Here is a 15,391-nt window from a genome sequence, read left to right on the forward strand (position 1 = left end):
ATATATCATATATATATATAAAATATATATATATATAATATATATATATATATATATATATAGATATATGAGAGTGCGTGTGTGTACATATATATGTATATATATATATGTGTGTGAAGTGTTTGTGTATGTTGTGTGTGTGTTGGTGGTGTGTGTGTATGAAGTGTGTGTACGTAATATATGTAATACATATAATATTAATTACATATGTGTGCGTGTATATACATACATATATATATTGCATATGTATAATATATATATACATATATTATATATATACACATATACATATACATATATAGTTTATTTTTATAAGGATATATGAATGGGCTTGAATAAGTATTTAACTCTTATATACGAATGATAACACGGAACTGATCAGAAGTGAGAGTGAGAGCACGACGATTTTAATACCAAAATATTTCTGGATCAATGTGCAGAAAAAGCAGATGTGGTAATGACAGCGTTCGGTAATATGACGTCTGAATTTGTTGTTAATAAGATATACTCGTATAGGTTGAGTTGGTTTGCTTTTTGTTGATTTTGTGCACGCGCCCGTTTCATAATGTAACGGAGATAACGCTTTGGATAGATCACCCCTCTACAGGAAATAGTTCTGAGCTGAAAAAACTGCAGAATTTACATATACACTCGTGTGTATATGTAAATTGCGCGATGTAAAAAAAAAATAATAGTATTGCGAAAGTGATCAGTGTAAAAGCAATAATACCTTTCTGGAGTTTTTATATACTTAAAACTTGACCATGGGAGAAATTTTCAAGAAAAACCTTCATCAGTGGAGAGATTCACATCCTGTAACTATGCTGAGACGATCCCTTACTCCTTAAATATAGTATCTGGGCCAGTGAGAAGTGTAGCTCTACGTTGTGGTTATGAGAAGTTTCTTCAACTCCCGTTCAGAGGCATTTCGCTTCAAAGCCAAAATGTTTTGGTAGAAATAAAAAAAACGTTTCCCATCGTCATGCTATAGTGCCTGTTCTCTTACTTCCCCATTTCCCTCAAAGATGAGAAATCAACGAATGGATAACTGGCATTATTGGGGAAGTAAATCCAGTGGTATGCCTGTTTGATTTTGTTATTTTGATGTATATATTTTGAATAACAAAATCCAACAGGCATAATACTGTGAATTTACTTTCCCATTTTATTCACTCGTGTGATTATGAGTTTTATTTAAATGCCATTATTATTATTATTATTATTATTATTATTATTATTATTATTATTATTATATTATTATTATTATTATTATTATTATTATTATTGATGTTGCTGTTGATGAAAGAACACCTCTTTAAGACATACTTCGTTGAAAAGAATAGCAGTTGTATGGCGTTCAGCTTATACTGCGGCTTCCCAGCTGCCGTGTTGAGAATGCTCAGTATATGATTATCGGTTTATTATTATTATTATTATTATTATTATTATTATTATTATTATTATTATTATTATTATTATTATTATTATTATTATTGTAGGTCCACAATAATATTCAGTAGTGGATTTATACAAGTGTTACAAAAGCTTTCGAACCCTGTGCTGGGTTCATCTTCGTTCTAATTGAAAACCTTTTTTTTATTAATTAGACTGAAGATGAACCAAGCACAGGCTTCGAAAGCTTTTGTAATGCTTGTATAAATAATCACAAGCCAATACTGAATAATATTGTGGACCCTTAATCATATTCCAGTCTCTGAGAAAATTCGTCATATTATTATTATTATTATTATTACAAACCACCCCAAGCCCATGGGATACCTTACACAATAATGCCCAGATAACTTCTTGTAATTAAAACGCCAAACATTCTCTGCAGAATATATGGCAATAAGTTCCTTCTTCCCAACACATTTTCCAGTAATCTGCTTCTGCCTCAGACGACGCTCTCCAACCCCCAAAACCTCCTTTCCATCTTTCCCCATTACCTCTGGCTCTCCCACGACGGTGGAAACGTTCCAAATCGCTGCTTGATAGCAGGAGCTGGCCAGTATCACACCACGATCAGCTGAGGCCGATTACTTGCAGTTACTACGCCACAACGTCTCTATTATGTCATTGCAGCTTAGCATCACAGCTAGCTCTAATCAGGGGGGAAAATGTATTTGCTCTCTCTCTCTCTCTCTCTCTCTCTCTCTCTCTCTCTCTCTCTCTCGTAAGCATAAAACACTTGTTTCCCCAACCTGGAAAGAGCAGTTGACTCCCTCTGAGCAGTATTTGAAAGAGCCAATCACATCACAGAAAGGCTCTCATTAATTAAGAGTTTCTGGGCGAGTGACTCCCACGAGAGATGGAACAGCAGCAGACAATTGCTGGGAAACTCCCGTACCTGGTTTAGTTACCCGACAATGTCCTTAAGTGTATATAATCTTTAGGAAAGAGGAAAAAACTCTTAGGCATATGAGCGGCTAATAAAAACCGTCATTTTCGTATTTTACAACTGGGAATTACGGTTCGACTTGAAATTATCGTACATTGCCATAACAATTATCGTACATTGCCACAACCACCGGAAGTTTATGTAAACACTGGCTGATCGGTTACGACCAGCCGTCAGCGATCGGAGCTTCTCCTCAGATGTAGTGAACTTATTTCCTTGGCCACACGCACACAACATAAACTATTGTCCATATTTCCAGGGCTTCCAGGATGTATCATTTGGAACGATATTGCCTTGATGGGCATTTTACTTCACAGTAATATTGTTGCAATGTGTGTATTGTGTAACTGATGTGAATGATAGCGATATTATACATTTGTATGAATGCCATAAGCAAGATTATGTCCATGGATTATTGAAAGACACGTTAAGATGTGTCTTCATAGAAACTTGTATAGCGACATCCAGTAGCAGCTTTTGTCCCCGAATGCCGAATGCAAACTAAACTTCAAAGTTAAAATGAATCTACATTATCAATCTTGTTTTTCTCTTAGAAGATTATAGCGCAAACGAGGATTATAGCGCAAACGTGGATATAAGGACAATGGACCCACATTACAGATCTGTCAATATCACTTTCATGGCACAAAATTGTTGAAAGGGTTAGGCAATATTCTGAAAAAAGTAAAAAAAAAATTTACAGACGTTTCTATCAATTTGATGCCTCAGCAAAGGAATAACGATGATATTAATGATGCTAAATGCCTTAGAGTAGAATTAATGGAGAAGATTGGCACTTTCTCAATATGGGAACTTCGAGGTGAGTCAAGAAATTAAGATAATTGTTAATGACGATGTAACTATGAAAATTGAGGATCATGAATGAATTATTTTTTCTTTTCATTGCAGGCGTTCATGACAAACGGCACCAATATGCATCTCCAACTCTCGCCAACAGGATTCTCCAACAACTATAAAGAAGTAGACTTCGACAAAGAGCCAGGCAAGGTGAGTGTCCTGAAATTGGTCATAATTGCCTAAAATGGCGTGCACTTTTGCCAACACGCTTCCAGCTACAGAGAAAGACATACGTTGAAATAATAAGAATATTCAAGCACTTAACCTTATAAATCCTAGAAAGACAGGTAAAAGTTATATATTTATGATGAATAGTTTTGCTGGTGACCAAGTCACTAAGCACAAAAATTATCTGCGCATTTACATACATGTCAAGGAAGCCCAAGAGCCTATGTTTTACGAAAATACACTAATTCGACTCTGCCAGGCTTTGTTATACACAGACGTACAAGTTCTAAACTATAAACTACTAGAAAAACAAATAACTGACTACAAATTAAACACGTGAAGGAGGAATTACCGTGAACTCATCATGCATTCAGGCTCAAGAGAAGTAAAAGCAATTGAGGTAAATATACAAAACAATGAACCTTAATGTTCGTCAGTGCGGTTTCGGCCCTAATGAAAAAGCAATTATGAAGACAGTTAGCGACTGGATAATGATAGCTTACATGCAACTAAGATTCAAGACTTCAATAATAATTATGATGGAAAAATATGAAAGGAGAAGTATATAGAAAATGTGTAAGAAATAAAAAAGCATAATATTAATGTAGTGTAAACGAACACACACATACATGCATAGGTAAAAATAAAGGTAATCCACGGAAGAAAATGAAAAACGAGACCTGCCTGAGATCTTTCGGTTTTAACGACCCTTTACTAGAGGCACGATTTGCCTCTAGTAAAGGGTCGTTAAGACCGAAAGATATCGGCAGTTCTCGTTTTTCATTTTCCTTCGTGGCATTACCTTTATTTATACATAGCATCACGTTTTAAATATTTTCGTGATCAAGTTGTACATACATAGACGTGCTTTTGTGTATGTGAGCATGAAAATGTATTTTTCTACCTATAAAAATACCAGGACATATACACATAATGACATTTTGAAATGCGCACCTATCACAACCGAGTCAAGGCAATAGGATTAAGTAGTGGAAAGGTCTTTCTATGTTAAACCTTGGCTTTGCAGATTAAAAGTGATAAATTATTCTTTTGGAATATGTAATAATATTAAATGTTCATCAGAAAAAAGGAAGAAAATTCTTAATGAGCTGGTTACCAACAGAATTAACAGAACAATAAACCTACCTTCTAAAAGATATTGTTGCATGACTGTATTATTTATCTTTGTAGAGTATTTTTTGCTGTTTGGTACACTTGTGAAAACCCAGGTTCTCTGATTAATACCAGATCCAGTTAAAAGATTCTCAGAACCTCGTATATTAGTAGATTTTCCCACTAACTTCGTCAATTCTTATTCACAAATATGTTTTCGGATATCTTGTTCAATCGATACCTTCTTAAGAAATCATGCGTTCCTTTTTATGTTAAGAGCTTGTTGGAGCTGCCGTCTCCCCTACCCTCCCGATCCCATACCTACCCCGCCCCCCAACTGGGGAGGGCAAACAGGTTTGCAGAAGGAGAGTGGATGTCTCTCCTACCCTCCCGTTTCCCTACCTACCCCGAAGGAGGTGGGTGGCTGTGTCATGTCTCCCCTACGGTCACCCGGGCGAGGACAAACCAGATCAGATTCTCTCGGATTTTCTATTTATAGACAACATTGTTGATAAGCATCATACAGATTACTGAAAGTACAATTATAATTTAAACGAAAAAACAGAACTGAAATTGCATGTCTAATAACTTCAATAAAAAAAAGGAAACAAAGAGCAGCTTCCAAAGACGAAGTGTAAAGCATACGTCAATATAAGTCAAAGCAAACGCGCAAATCATAGTTTAATCCAACAAACCAACAATTCGAATGTCCCATTAGTTCTAATCAGAAAAAGCAAGAGCAACAACAACAATAATAATGAAGGAAATAAAAAAAAAAGTAAATAACACCTGGGACAGGACTGGAGGCGGTACCATTAATGACAGGAGCAATGCTCTGCCGTAGCCTGATGGATCGAGGTTAATTAAAGTGAGATCGAAGGGTAAAAAGAATTCCTCCACGACGAGGCCACGGCAGAGCTGATCCCAAGAGCAAAGTGCCTCCTCCTCCTCCTCCATCAGCAATAAAGGGAAGGCTAATGTCTCTCAGAGTTGAGCATTAGGCATCTTGCAGCGCCCTTAATGACAGCCCCAAGAAGGATTGGCCTGCAAGACCTACTGGGGCGCCTCTCTCTGGGACCAATCTGGGACCAGTCCGAGATAATAATTCTCCTAATAAGCAAAGCGGAGGAGGTAATCATATACACATTCCAAACGTCGCTCTGATAGAAATTTATGGTTAATGGACATAACATCCGGGGGTTAGTCAGTGTATCACGGACTTATATAATTCTCTCTGGCCTCCATTAAGGAATGTTGGTCGCAACGACCCGATTTTACAGACTGATTTAAACGGCTGATTTAACGGCTTCCATTTCAAATTCATCAAACACAAAGTCACACACATATACACAAAACAGATCTATATCTATAATAATATATATATATATATATATATGTTATATATATATAATATATATATATAAATATAGATAAATATGTACATATTATGATATATATATATATATATATATATATCCATAAATATATATCTCATTTAGATGAGATATGAAACAAAAGTACCGAAATGCAGATTGGAGGAAATATAATTAGTTTGGTGTATAATATATATATATATATATAATATATATATATATATATATATATCCATAAATATATATCTCATTTAGATGAGATATGAAACAAAAGTACCGAAATGCAGATTGAGATATAATTAGTTAGTGGTATAATATATATATATATATATATATATATATATATATATATATATATATATAGTATATATATTACATTTATTATACATAACTAATTTCTCACTCTGCATTTCGGTTACTTTGGTTTCATATCTCATCTAAAATGAGGCCCTAGTTTACTCTGTTTAAGCGAGTGAATTCATTAAACTACTTTACAATTTTCGCTGAGCTATTTCCTCTTTTCTACGAAATTCGGTGGCATGTAATGCGACAGATGTTTATTGCTCATGTTAAATTAAAAGGAACGTATGCCAGCACATGTAACGACTGTAGGAATAAAAAGAACAATGCACTATGAACGCATAAGAAGCCATCCTTATCAAATGATTTAATTCGTCGTAGAGAAGTTCACTCAATTAGAAATAATTAGGCAGATTTCATTTTCTTATTAAACTGGTGGCCATTGAATGAGAAATAATTAAATTGTAACTTTGTTCGATTATAATTTGTAAAATCTGGGCTTCGACATTAAAAAGTTGAAGTTTTTAAAACTTTTTATATCACATTCACACTGGTTTGTTGACATTATGAAGTTACGGAGAAAGCTATATGAATCTGTTATGGGCTACGAAAATTTCTGTAAATAAATGTTATGTCCGATCAAAAGAAAGGTATAATTATACCAAGAGTATTAAAAGTAGTATATAAAAAGAACGGGATACAAAATCTGCGTTAAAATTCTACCCTCTCGGTTAATGTTCTTCAGTATCCAGAGTACTGAAAGTCAGCTGAAAGAAATCCTTTGGCTCCCTAAAATCTGAAAGGTCTCCTTGGATTTCTTACACAGATCATTATTTCCACAAGCTAAAGTTACCAAAATAAAACTGATAGAGCATTATCGAAGCTCACTCCAAGAAGAATGTCAAACCAACTCAGATACATTCCATACCTCAAAAGGAAATTCTTGCTGTGAAGTTTAAAAAAATCTTTTTGTTGTTCAGTTTTGTATTTAAAATGTCGCAAACCTCGCTCTTCTGGATAATGGCCAATGTGCAGTTGTAGCTTGAGCATCATCACAGTAATTGTTGTAATGACTACCTCTGATTCCAAAGGTAAAATGCATACTAGTTACGCTAACGACAATTTTTATCACTGTCAAAGCAATTGGCCATTACCCCACAATCCACGTCCAGTTATCAGATTTCTGATTGAAACTGAATGCTGTAAAACCGCCTAGCATCCCAAAACCAACAGGACACACACAGACAAAACCTCACATCAGATCCTACTTACATAACTCTCGATCTACTAACACTTACCTAATTAGTTTCCCATTAAAAGACAATTAAATGCAATTAGTGTCAAGTGGTTTAAAGCCAGTTCCTCGGCCTGCATCACTAATCTTCTTCCTTCAACAAATATTCGACCGCCGAGGCCGAACCGTTTCCCCGCCTACCACACAAACACACGCACGCACATACAAACACACACATACACACAGGGGTTTCTTTACGACCGACCACCTTATTGGTCCCTACCTCTCCCCCACCATACCCGCCATAATAGGCAGACCTTCAACACCAGTGGTCCTTAGCCTCGAAGACCCTACAGAATTTGGCGAGTCCCTTAGCCTCACTTAGAATATTAGAATAATAATAATAATAATGCCATTTATTTTACTTCAGGGCCAAATACAAAGCTAAACAAGCTAAATACAATACAATGCATAAAATTTGGATACACGATGTAAAAATCATTGATGAAGAACGATTATATCCAAATATTGCTGACAACAACAACAACCACAACAACAACCAACAACAACAATAATAATAATAATAATAATAATAATAATAATAATAAGTTATTTCTCAAGCAGCACCCATATGCCAACACAGAATTCAGGAATATTTCTCTAAACAATAATTAGTTTCTGCAGTGAACATAAGTGTGACAGTGAAAGGATTGCTACTGTGAGTAGCTGAAAGTAGACAGTAAAAAGTTTGCATAAATACCTTTCCATAACGTTCCTCTTCGCCTTTTCTCATTGTTGTATCTATAAACAGAATCATAAAAATATTTAGTAATTGAGTTTTTCCAAACCTTTTCCTGAAAGCGCCAATGAATTTTGTAACCGAAATCATTAGCTTAGATTTAAGCATGCACGATGTTACGAGTCAAGATATTACATAAGTATAGTAACAATGTAAAAGTAACATAGTGCGCTTAGGAGTGAACAAACAGGACGTTTTTAGAAGTATAAAAATGCAGACTGACTGATAAAAAGTCATTTACGGTTGCAACACTGAACCGCTTGAGTATGGGGCCTTTGACAAACATGGCATTTGAACAACATCTCAGTGACCTGAAAATCCATCATGCCTCAATTTTGAAACAGCTTCAAATTTAGACCCTGGTGCCCTTGATTTATTCGTTACTGGACTACCACCTATAAGATAAAGGAAAGACGTCATCTCAACTAACAAACAGGTACAGTACTCCAGAAAGATATTCTTTCCACTATTATCGTCTGGTGTTAAAAATTAAAGTGACTTTCCACAGCGAAATTCCTTAACCGTTAAATGTAACGATTACACCCTTTTACCGACAGTTTTCTGTAGGATAACGATATATATTATTAGATATCTATCTAATTTAGTTTCTTAAATGAATTCATTCTCAAAATAATAAGCTATTCTATTAATGAAGCTTCGGGTAACAAGGAAGAAACCTTATGAGTTTTGTGAGAACTTATCTCCGTAGCCTCGAAAAACCAACCTGGTGTGTTGGATTGTCTTACTATCTACTTTCCGTCGCCTAAATGAAGTTACAATAGTTGTGGTGATGGGGGAGGGGCGATTAGGGTGGTGGGGGAGATGTTTGGGGGAGGGGATGAGGATTATATTGAAAAACTCTCCTATCCTGAAAAGTTTTCAAGAACGAACTCAATTTTTAGACTTGTAATTCCTCAAAGGAAAACGGCAAAGCCATCCAGTCATATTTCAGAACAAAGAAGGAAATATTAAGGAAATATTTTCGCTTGTCAGAAAAGCAAAAACCATCCATTGATTTCTTTAGGTGACATGACATAAATCACTCTTGCATTATGCAAATATAGGCACATTTCTATATACATAAGAACACGAGTAGAAACTTCGTTCATTTGTACTACAGCAACAGCGTCAAAACTCTTACAAAAGAAAAACTCTCTCTCTCTCTCTCTCTCTCTCACTTTCTACTTGAACATTTATGGAAAAACTCTCTCTCTCTCTCTCTCTCTCACTTTCTACTTGAACATTTATGGAAAAAAACTCTCTCTCCATCTCATTACTTGAACATTTCTTTTCGATATTGAAAATCTCTCTCTCTCTCTCTCTCTCTCTCTCTCTCTCTCTCTCTCTCTCTCTCTCTCTCTGTATTCGTACATTTGTTTTCGATATGCAGAAAACTATTCATCTCGTTCTCTCTCTCTCTCGTACATTTATTTCCGATGGCAAAAAACTAGTCATCTCTCTCTCTCTCTCTCTCTCTCTCGCAAATATGCGTCAAGTACGTGCTGCAGACTGCGAGGCACTTAAGCAAGGTAGCAGTGAGATTTGCATATCAAACAGAAATAATTTGATTAGGATCGGAATGCCCGTTTGGCCTGTTCCATAAATACCACTTCTGGGATCTAACAAGCTTGTTCCTGTGAATTTATTAGCATCGAAAATTGGCTTCCCCGACGGAAATGTCTCTCGCTGTATTAGAGGAACCACTCTTCTCGTTTTAAGAGGAGAGAGAGAGAGAGAGAGAGAGAGAGAGAGAGAGAGAGAGAGAGATTCTTTGTCTAGTGTATACAAGCGCGACTGATTGAATGATCATTTTGATAAAGTGGCGTCGCAACTATCAAGATCATCTGGGCAGACCAAAGAGTTCCTGAGAGAGAGAGAGAGAGTACTTTACATAGTGTATACAAGTGCAACTGATTGAGTGGTTCATTTTAATAGAGTGGCGTTGCAACTAGCAAAATCATCTACGTCGACGACAGAGCTAATGAGGAGGAGAGAAAGGGAGTGAGGGACAGTTTTTTGCATAATGACAATATATGTAACTTTGCAGAGAGAGAGAGAGAGAGAGAGAGAGAGAGAGAGAGAGAGAGAGATGAATAGTTTATTTGCACTCGGAAACGGAAACAAATGTACGAGAGAGAGAGAGAGAGAGAGAGAGAGAGAGAGAGAGAGAAGAATAGTTTTCTGCATATCGAAAACAAATGTTCGAGTAACGAGAGAGAGAGAGAGAGAGAGAGAGAGAGAGAGAGCCCTTACATAACGAAGACGAAGTTCTTATAATAGTGGCTGGCTGATTGTCGCCGAATGAATCCTTGGAGCCAATAGCAGCGGCAGCGTCGCGTCCGAGGACCGAGCGACCTGGAGCCCGGCCCGCCAGCCCAGGAGCACCGGGAGCGTCCCCCGCTCCCCCACTGCCCGGACTCCTGCAATCAGCTGACGATAAAACCGTCACGTTTATCATGGCAGCCAATGGCGCGTCACTTCCACTCCGGCAATTCCGAATAAGAGAGATTTCCGGTTAAGGGAAGAAATATATAAGGAGAACGGAGCGTCGGGAGGAGTGTGACATTCGGCCTCCTTGATAATATTTGTCCACCGGAGCGACAACGGAGTCGTAACGCTATTCCCGGCGTTGTCATCGGTTTTATACACCGATTGCCATTTCATTATTGTGAGGCGAGGGCAGCAGGCAGCCACCAGGGGCATCTTAACCTTCGGGTCGGGGGAGAATGGGCTCATATAAAGGTATTCACCTTGATGGAAAGTGAATGGGAACTGAACGAAGCAGATATTACCTGAAGTCAGATGGAATAATGCATATATATATATATATTATATATATATATATATATATATATATATATATATATATTATATATGTATTATATATATATATATATATATATATATATATATATATATATATATATATATATATAATATATATATATATATATATATATACACGCTTCTCGAATGCATTTACCATTCCTACCATCTACCATGAAAACCACTCAAGAGTATAACAATATTTTCACACTAAGTACGAAGAATTAATCCGGATACATGAACGGGAAGTGGAATTTCTTTTAATTTATATACACGGACATACGTCTCTACTAAATAGGTTTCATTATTGGCAGAAAACCTGACTTGGCAGACCATCCCTTCGCAGTATTTATTCTTAATTATTCTTCAAATTATGAAAAATGTGTTAATTTTGCTGTAATTACCATTATCATGCGTAACAGTTGAATGGCCTTAAAAATGGATTCCTAAAAGAAGTTGTAATTTTAGGATTAACAATAAATCACAAACACATACACACACAAACGTACAAACACACACACACGCACATACAGAACGTGGCGTAGTGACCGTGAAATCAATATTTACCTCCTCAACCAGTGACCCGGAGATGAAAAGGGTCAATGAGTTGTGAAAAGGGCCAGCCAGCCTCTAGGCGGCTCCCAAAATGTGAAAGAAGGGGCAGGAGGAGAAATGAAAGGGGCGACGTGGAATGGGGGAAAAATAAACGGACGTGAATGCTGCTGGAAGGCTCTCCGCTGGCGAGAGAGAGAGAGAGAGAGAGAGAGAGAGAGAGAGAGAGAGAGAGAGAGAGAGAGAGAGAGAGAGAAGCTTTACCTTGACATTTCCCCGAAATTCTTGGTGCTGAAAAATTGATAATTTTGTAACAGTCTCATTTGAAGGGCAGTTAATTACTTAATAATAATAGTAATAATAATAATAAAACACAGTGTATCGGATGCAACGGAGGCATCTTAAATAGACCAATACCTTTGCACACACGAACGCAAACTTTATAATAATGACTTATGAAGGTAAAAATATCTATAAAACACTGTATACCCTCACACTTTTCCGCCACGTATTTCGGATACTTCTTCTGTATCCCTGTTCATTGGTGAAGTGTTTCACCAGTGAACAGGGATACAGAAGGGTAAGTATCCAAAATATACATATGCAACGTTATATAAAATTTTTTATGGGCATTTCTATCTATAGTGTACTGTTGGATTACAGTAAAATACCTTCATATGTACATATATATTATTTAGGACAGTATAATGTCTGGGTGAAGTATACAAATTTGCCAACCGATGAATCTGTGCTGTGGCCGGCTTTGCAGAAGCTTCGAGAAATTTCATTTTAACTGTGTTTTAAGAAACGGGTGAACATTTTTTTTTATTATTTGCGTAATGCTACTAATGTGCAAAGCAGGCAGATTTAGTATTACTGTGAAATCAACATCAGATTCTTCCAGAAAGACTGGTCCTCTTCCGCCTTTCCTCCAACGAGCAAATTGACCCTAAAAGGCGTGAACATAATTGGCCCTTCTAAAATTAGAACCGGAGGAGAAAGACGTCAAGGGGAGAGAAAATTGCGAGAGAAATAATGAGCCATTGTTTGCCCGGTCATGTGGTTCCTCTTAGTATGATGCTTCCTCGTTCTCTCTCGCCCTCCTCCTCGGGTATAGAATTCTCATATTAGGAGGGCGTGGGTACCAAGGGGACCAGGGAGGGACTGGGACTTCCATGGACCGTGAGGACTACAATGCCTCAGTCAGTGTGGTCGAAAGGCGGGCATTAAGAAGTGTGAACAGCGTCCGGAGTGACCCCAGGGAACGTTTGGACAGATTTACAAGCAAAGATAGATGAGGATATGGCCCCCTTGAAGAACGCCAGTTGCCAAGAAGGGTCAGAGCCTCCCTTCGATATCTGACAAAAAATATGCTAAAGAATAAATATAGAAATCGTGATTTATTTCCCAGTGAAGTTTTCCAAGAAATCTTAATGTCTGACTTTTAAGAAAAGGGAATTATGCTAAATTCGACTGTAAAAAAGACGTTAGGGTTGTCGAACGCCTCGAGTTGGCAAGAGTTGTGGTCAGTAGCCCATTTTCTATGGTTACGAGGACAATTTTCTCTGGTTAGCGGACAAGTTGTCTGGGCCAAACCAGACACTAGTGGTGAGGGGTGTCTAAGGGCCTGTTGGGACAATTTCTTAAATAGTTTAAAAGTCTATTTGGAAACGGTGTGGTTAAGCCGCTACTACCCCCTGACAAATGGCTCTCATGACGTGAGAAGGAAAATTGAAAAACACACCAGGAAATATTCTTTGCTAAATTGCTCTTGAAATTCATTCAAACAATTCAGTTGTTCTGGAGCATATGGCGAAGAAGAATGAAGTCCTTGAACTATTTCTATAGTATTTTCTTGAATGAAATCTCTCATATCAACGCCTGAAATACAAGAGCAAGATACTCTAATTCAAGGAAACAAATACTACAGTGTAACATGTCTATTACCAGTTCACATTCGGACTGATGCCCTCTGAGTTAATAAACCAGCGTTCGTGAATCATCAATAGTTTATTTTCATCTATTATGGCATCGATCTGACTTGGAATCTGAATGTTATTATACTTTTCATCAGATATTACTTAAAATGCACAGGACTGGAAGCCCTTTCAATAGCACTGGGAAACCAAACGGCAACTTGATACCGAAAATTTACAAGGATAATAATAATAATAATAATAATAATAATAATAATAATAATAATAATAATAATAATAATAATAATAATAATAATAGCAACAGTAAAAATATTGGGAATCGTAGAAGCAAAAGCTAATCAACAAAAAAGTGGAATGGCAACACTGGTGATTACGATGATATTAAAGAAGAAACTGTAGCAATATCAATTTCACGAAACTGTAAGAAGATCAACTAAACTACCAGAGCTCGGGAGTAATGAATGAAGATCAAGGGTTGAAATCTGGTGAGGGAAAGATTAGTATGTGACCCCCAAATTGGATTATAACCTTAATATGGAAAATAATAATGATATTTGGACTTTAGCATGAAATGAAAACTGTCATATGACTTATGATGGTGACTCGAAATCATCTAATTACTATAACATACCATAGACGGTAATAACAGCATAATTTATTGCAATTGCTCATTTTTAGATACATTTCCACAACATTACACACCGTTATAGTTTAAAAAAGACGATAATAATGATACTTGGTAAACATTAATGCAGCGGAAAATACGTGTATTTTAACACTGAGAGAAAACTGTTTTCATCGTGACTGACGGTAATTTGAATTAAAAAAAAAAAAACGTCAAACACGGATAGAACATCTCGACTTTGCAGATTACCAAGTGTGACAGTTAAACACAGATTACAGAAGGTCTGTGATTAGGCAAAACGGCGTCGGGATGTATTTGTTGACTTAAGAATCTTCACTATGTGCGTTGCCTACTTTGACGTTAAGATAATCGTGAATAATAACATAAGTAAAATTTTGCTCTTGGATTATCAAACGAGCAACCACTTCTAAAAACGTTTTCGATGTGATTTTCTCGTTTTCTTAAAAAAAAAAGAAAAAGAAAACGTGCCACAATGTAAATTATTTTAATCACCAAAATCACAAAATTTTACTCCTCGTTTTTCTATTTTCTCTTCCTCCTCCTACTCGTCGTCTCTTCCTCCTCCTCCTCTTCTTCTTCGTCTTCTTAATTAGGAGGACGTCGGAGCATGGGAGGGGGAGGGGGGGCGTTACACCTGGCCCATAGAAATGCGTTTCTCATGTCCTCAATTGTTCCAGACGTCACGGTCTACAGCATCTCTAATGATGTAAATCAGTGAAGGCAAACTGACAGATTTACGGCTACACTGGACCAGAACCCAGCTCCAATGGCAGATTTATGGATTTATTGTCCTCGTGTCCAGATTTTTACAAGCCAAAGAGATTTCGGGTAACATGTTAATGAGAGAGAGAGAGAGAGAGAGAGAGAGAGAGAGAGAGAGAGAGAGAGAGAGAGGAGAGAGAGAGATGCCGTACTTTTCGAGTCGAAAGATATCTTAATTGATAGATAGCTTTAAAATAAAGAAACTAATACTTTCATTTTAAATTTAAGACAAAGATTTATGTTAATACGGGTAACCCCCTTTTTGTTTAACGAGTAAACAGTCTCTGCAATTTTCAAATAAAAGTACAGCAAAGATAAACGATAATATATCATTACAATATATACTTAGCAATAACAAGGCAAATGAGCAGATGGTAAAAACACAAGAAGAAATAACTGATAGATTATAAATACTTTTTATCGCT

The 15,391-nt window shown here is 36.6% G+C and overlaps 1 protein-coding gene across 1 annotated transcript in view; it reads left to right on the plus strand.

Moving 5' to 3' along the window:
- Positions 1–15,391, plus strand: part of LOC135208452 (protein big brother-like) — a 52,392-nt gene that overhangs the window by 31,966 nt on the left and 5,035 nt on the right. Inside the window, exon 3 of the mRNA XM_064240643.1 lies at positions 3,308–3,406. Within this exon, the coding sequence (XP_064096713.1) occupies positions 3,308–3,406 (99 nt within the window). The remainder of the gene's footprint in view (positions 1–3,307; positions 3,407–15,391) is intronic.

The sequence above is a fragment of the Macrobrachium nipponense genome, chromosome 35 (genome assembly GCF_015104395.2).
Source record: "Macrobrachium nipponense isolate FS-2020 chromosome 35, ASM1510439v2, whole genome shotgun sequence".
In the NCBI taxonomy this organism is placed as follows: Eukaryota; Metazoa; Arthropoda; class Malacostraca; order Decapoda; family Palaemonidae; genus Macrobrachium; species Macrobrachium nipponense.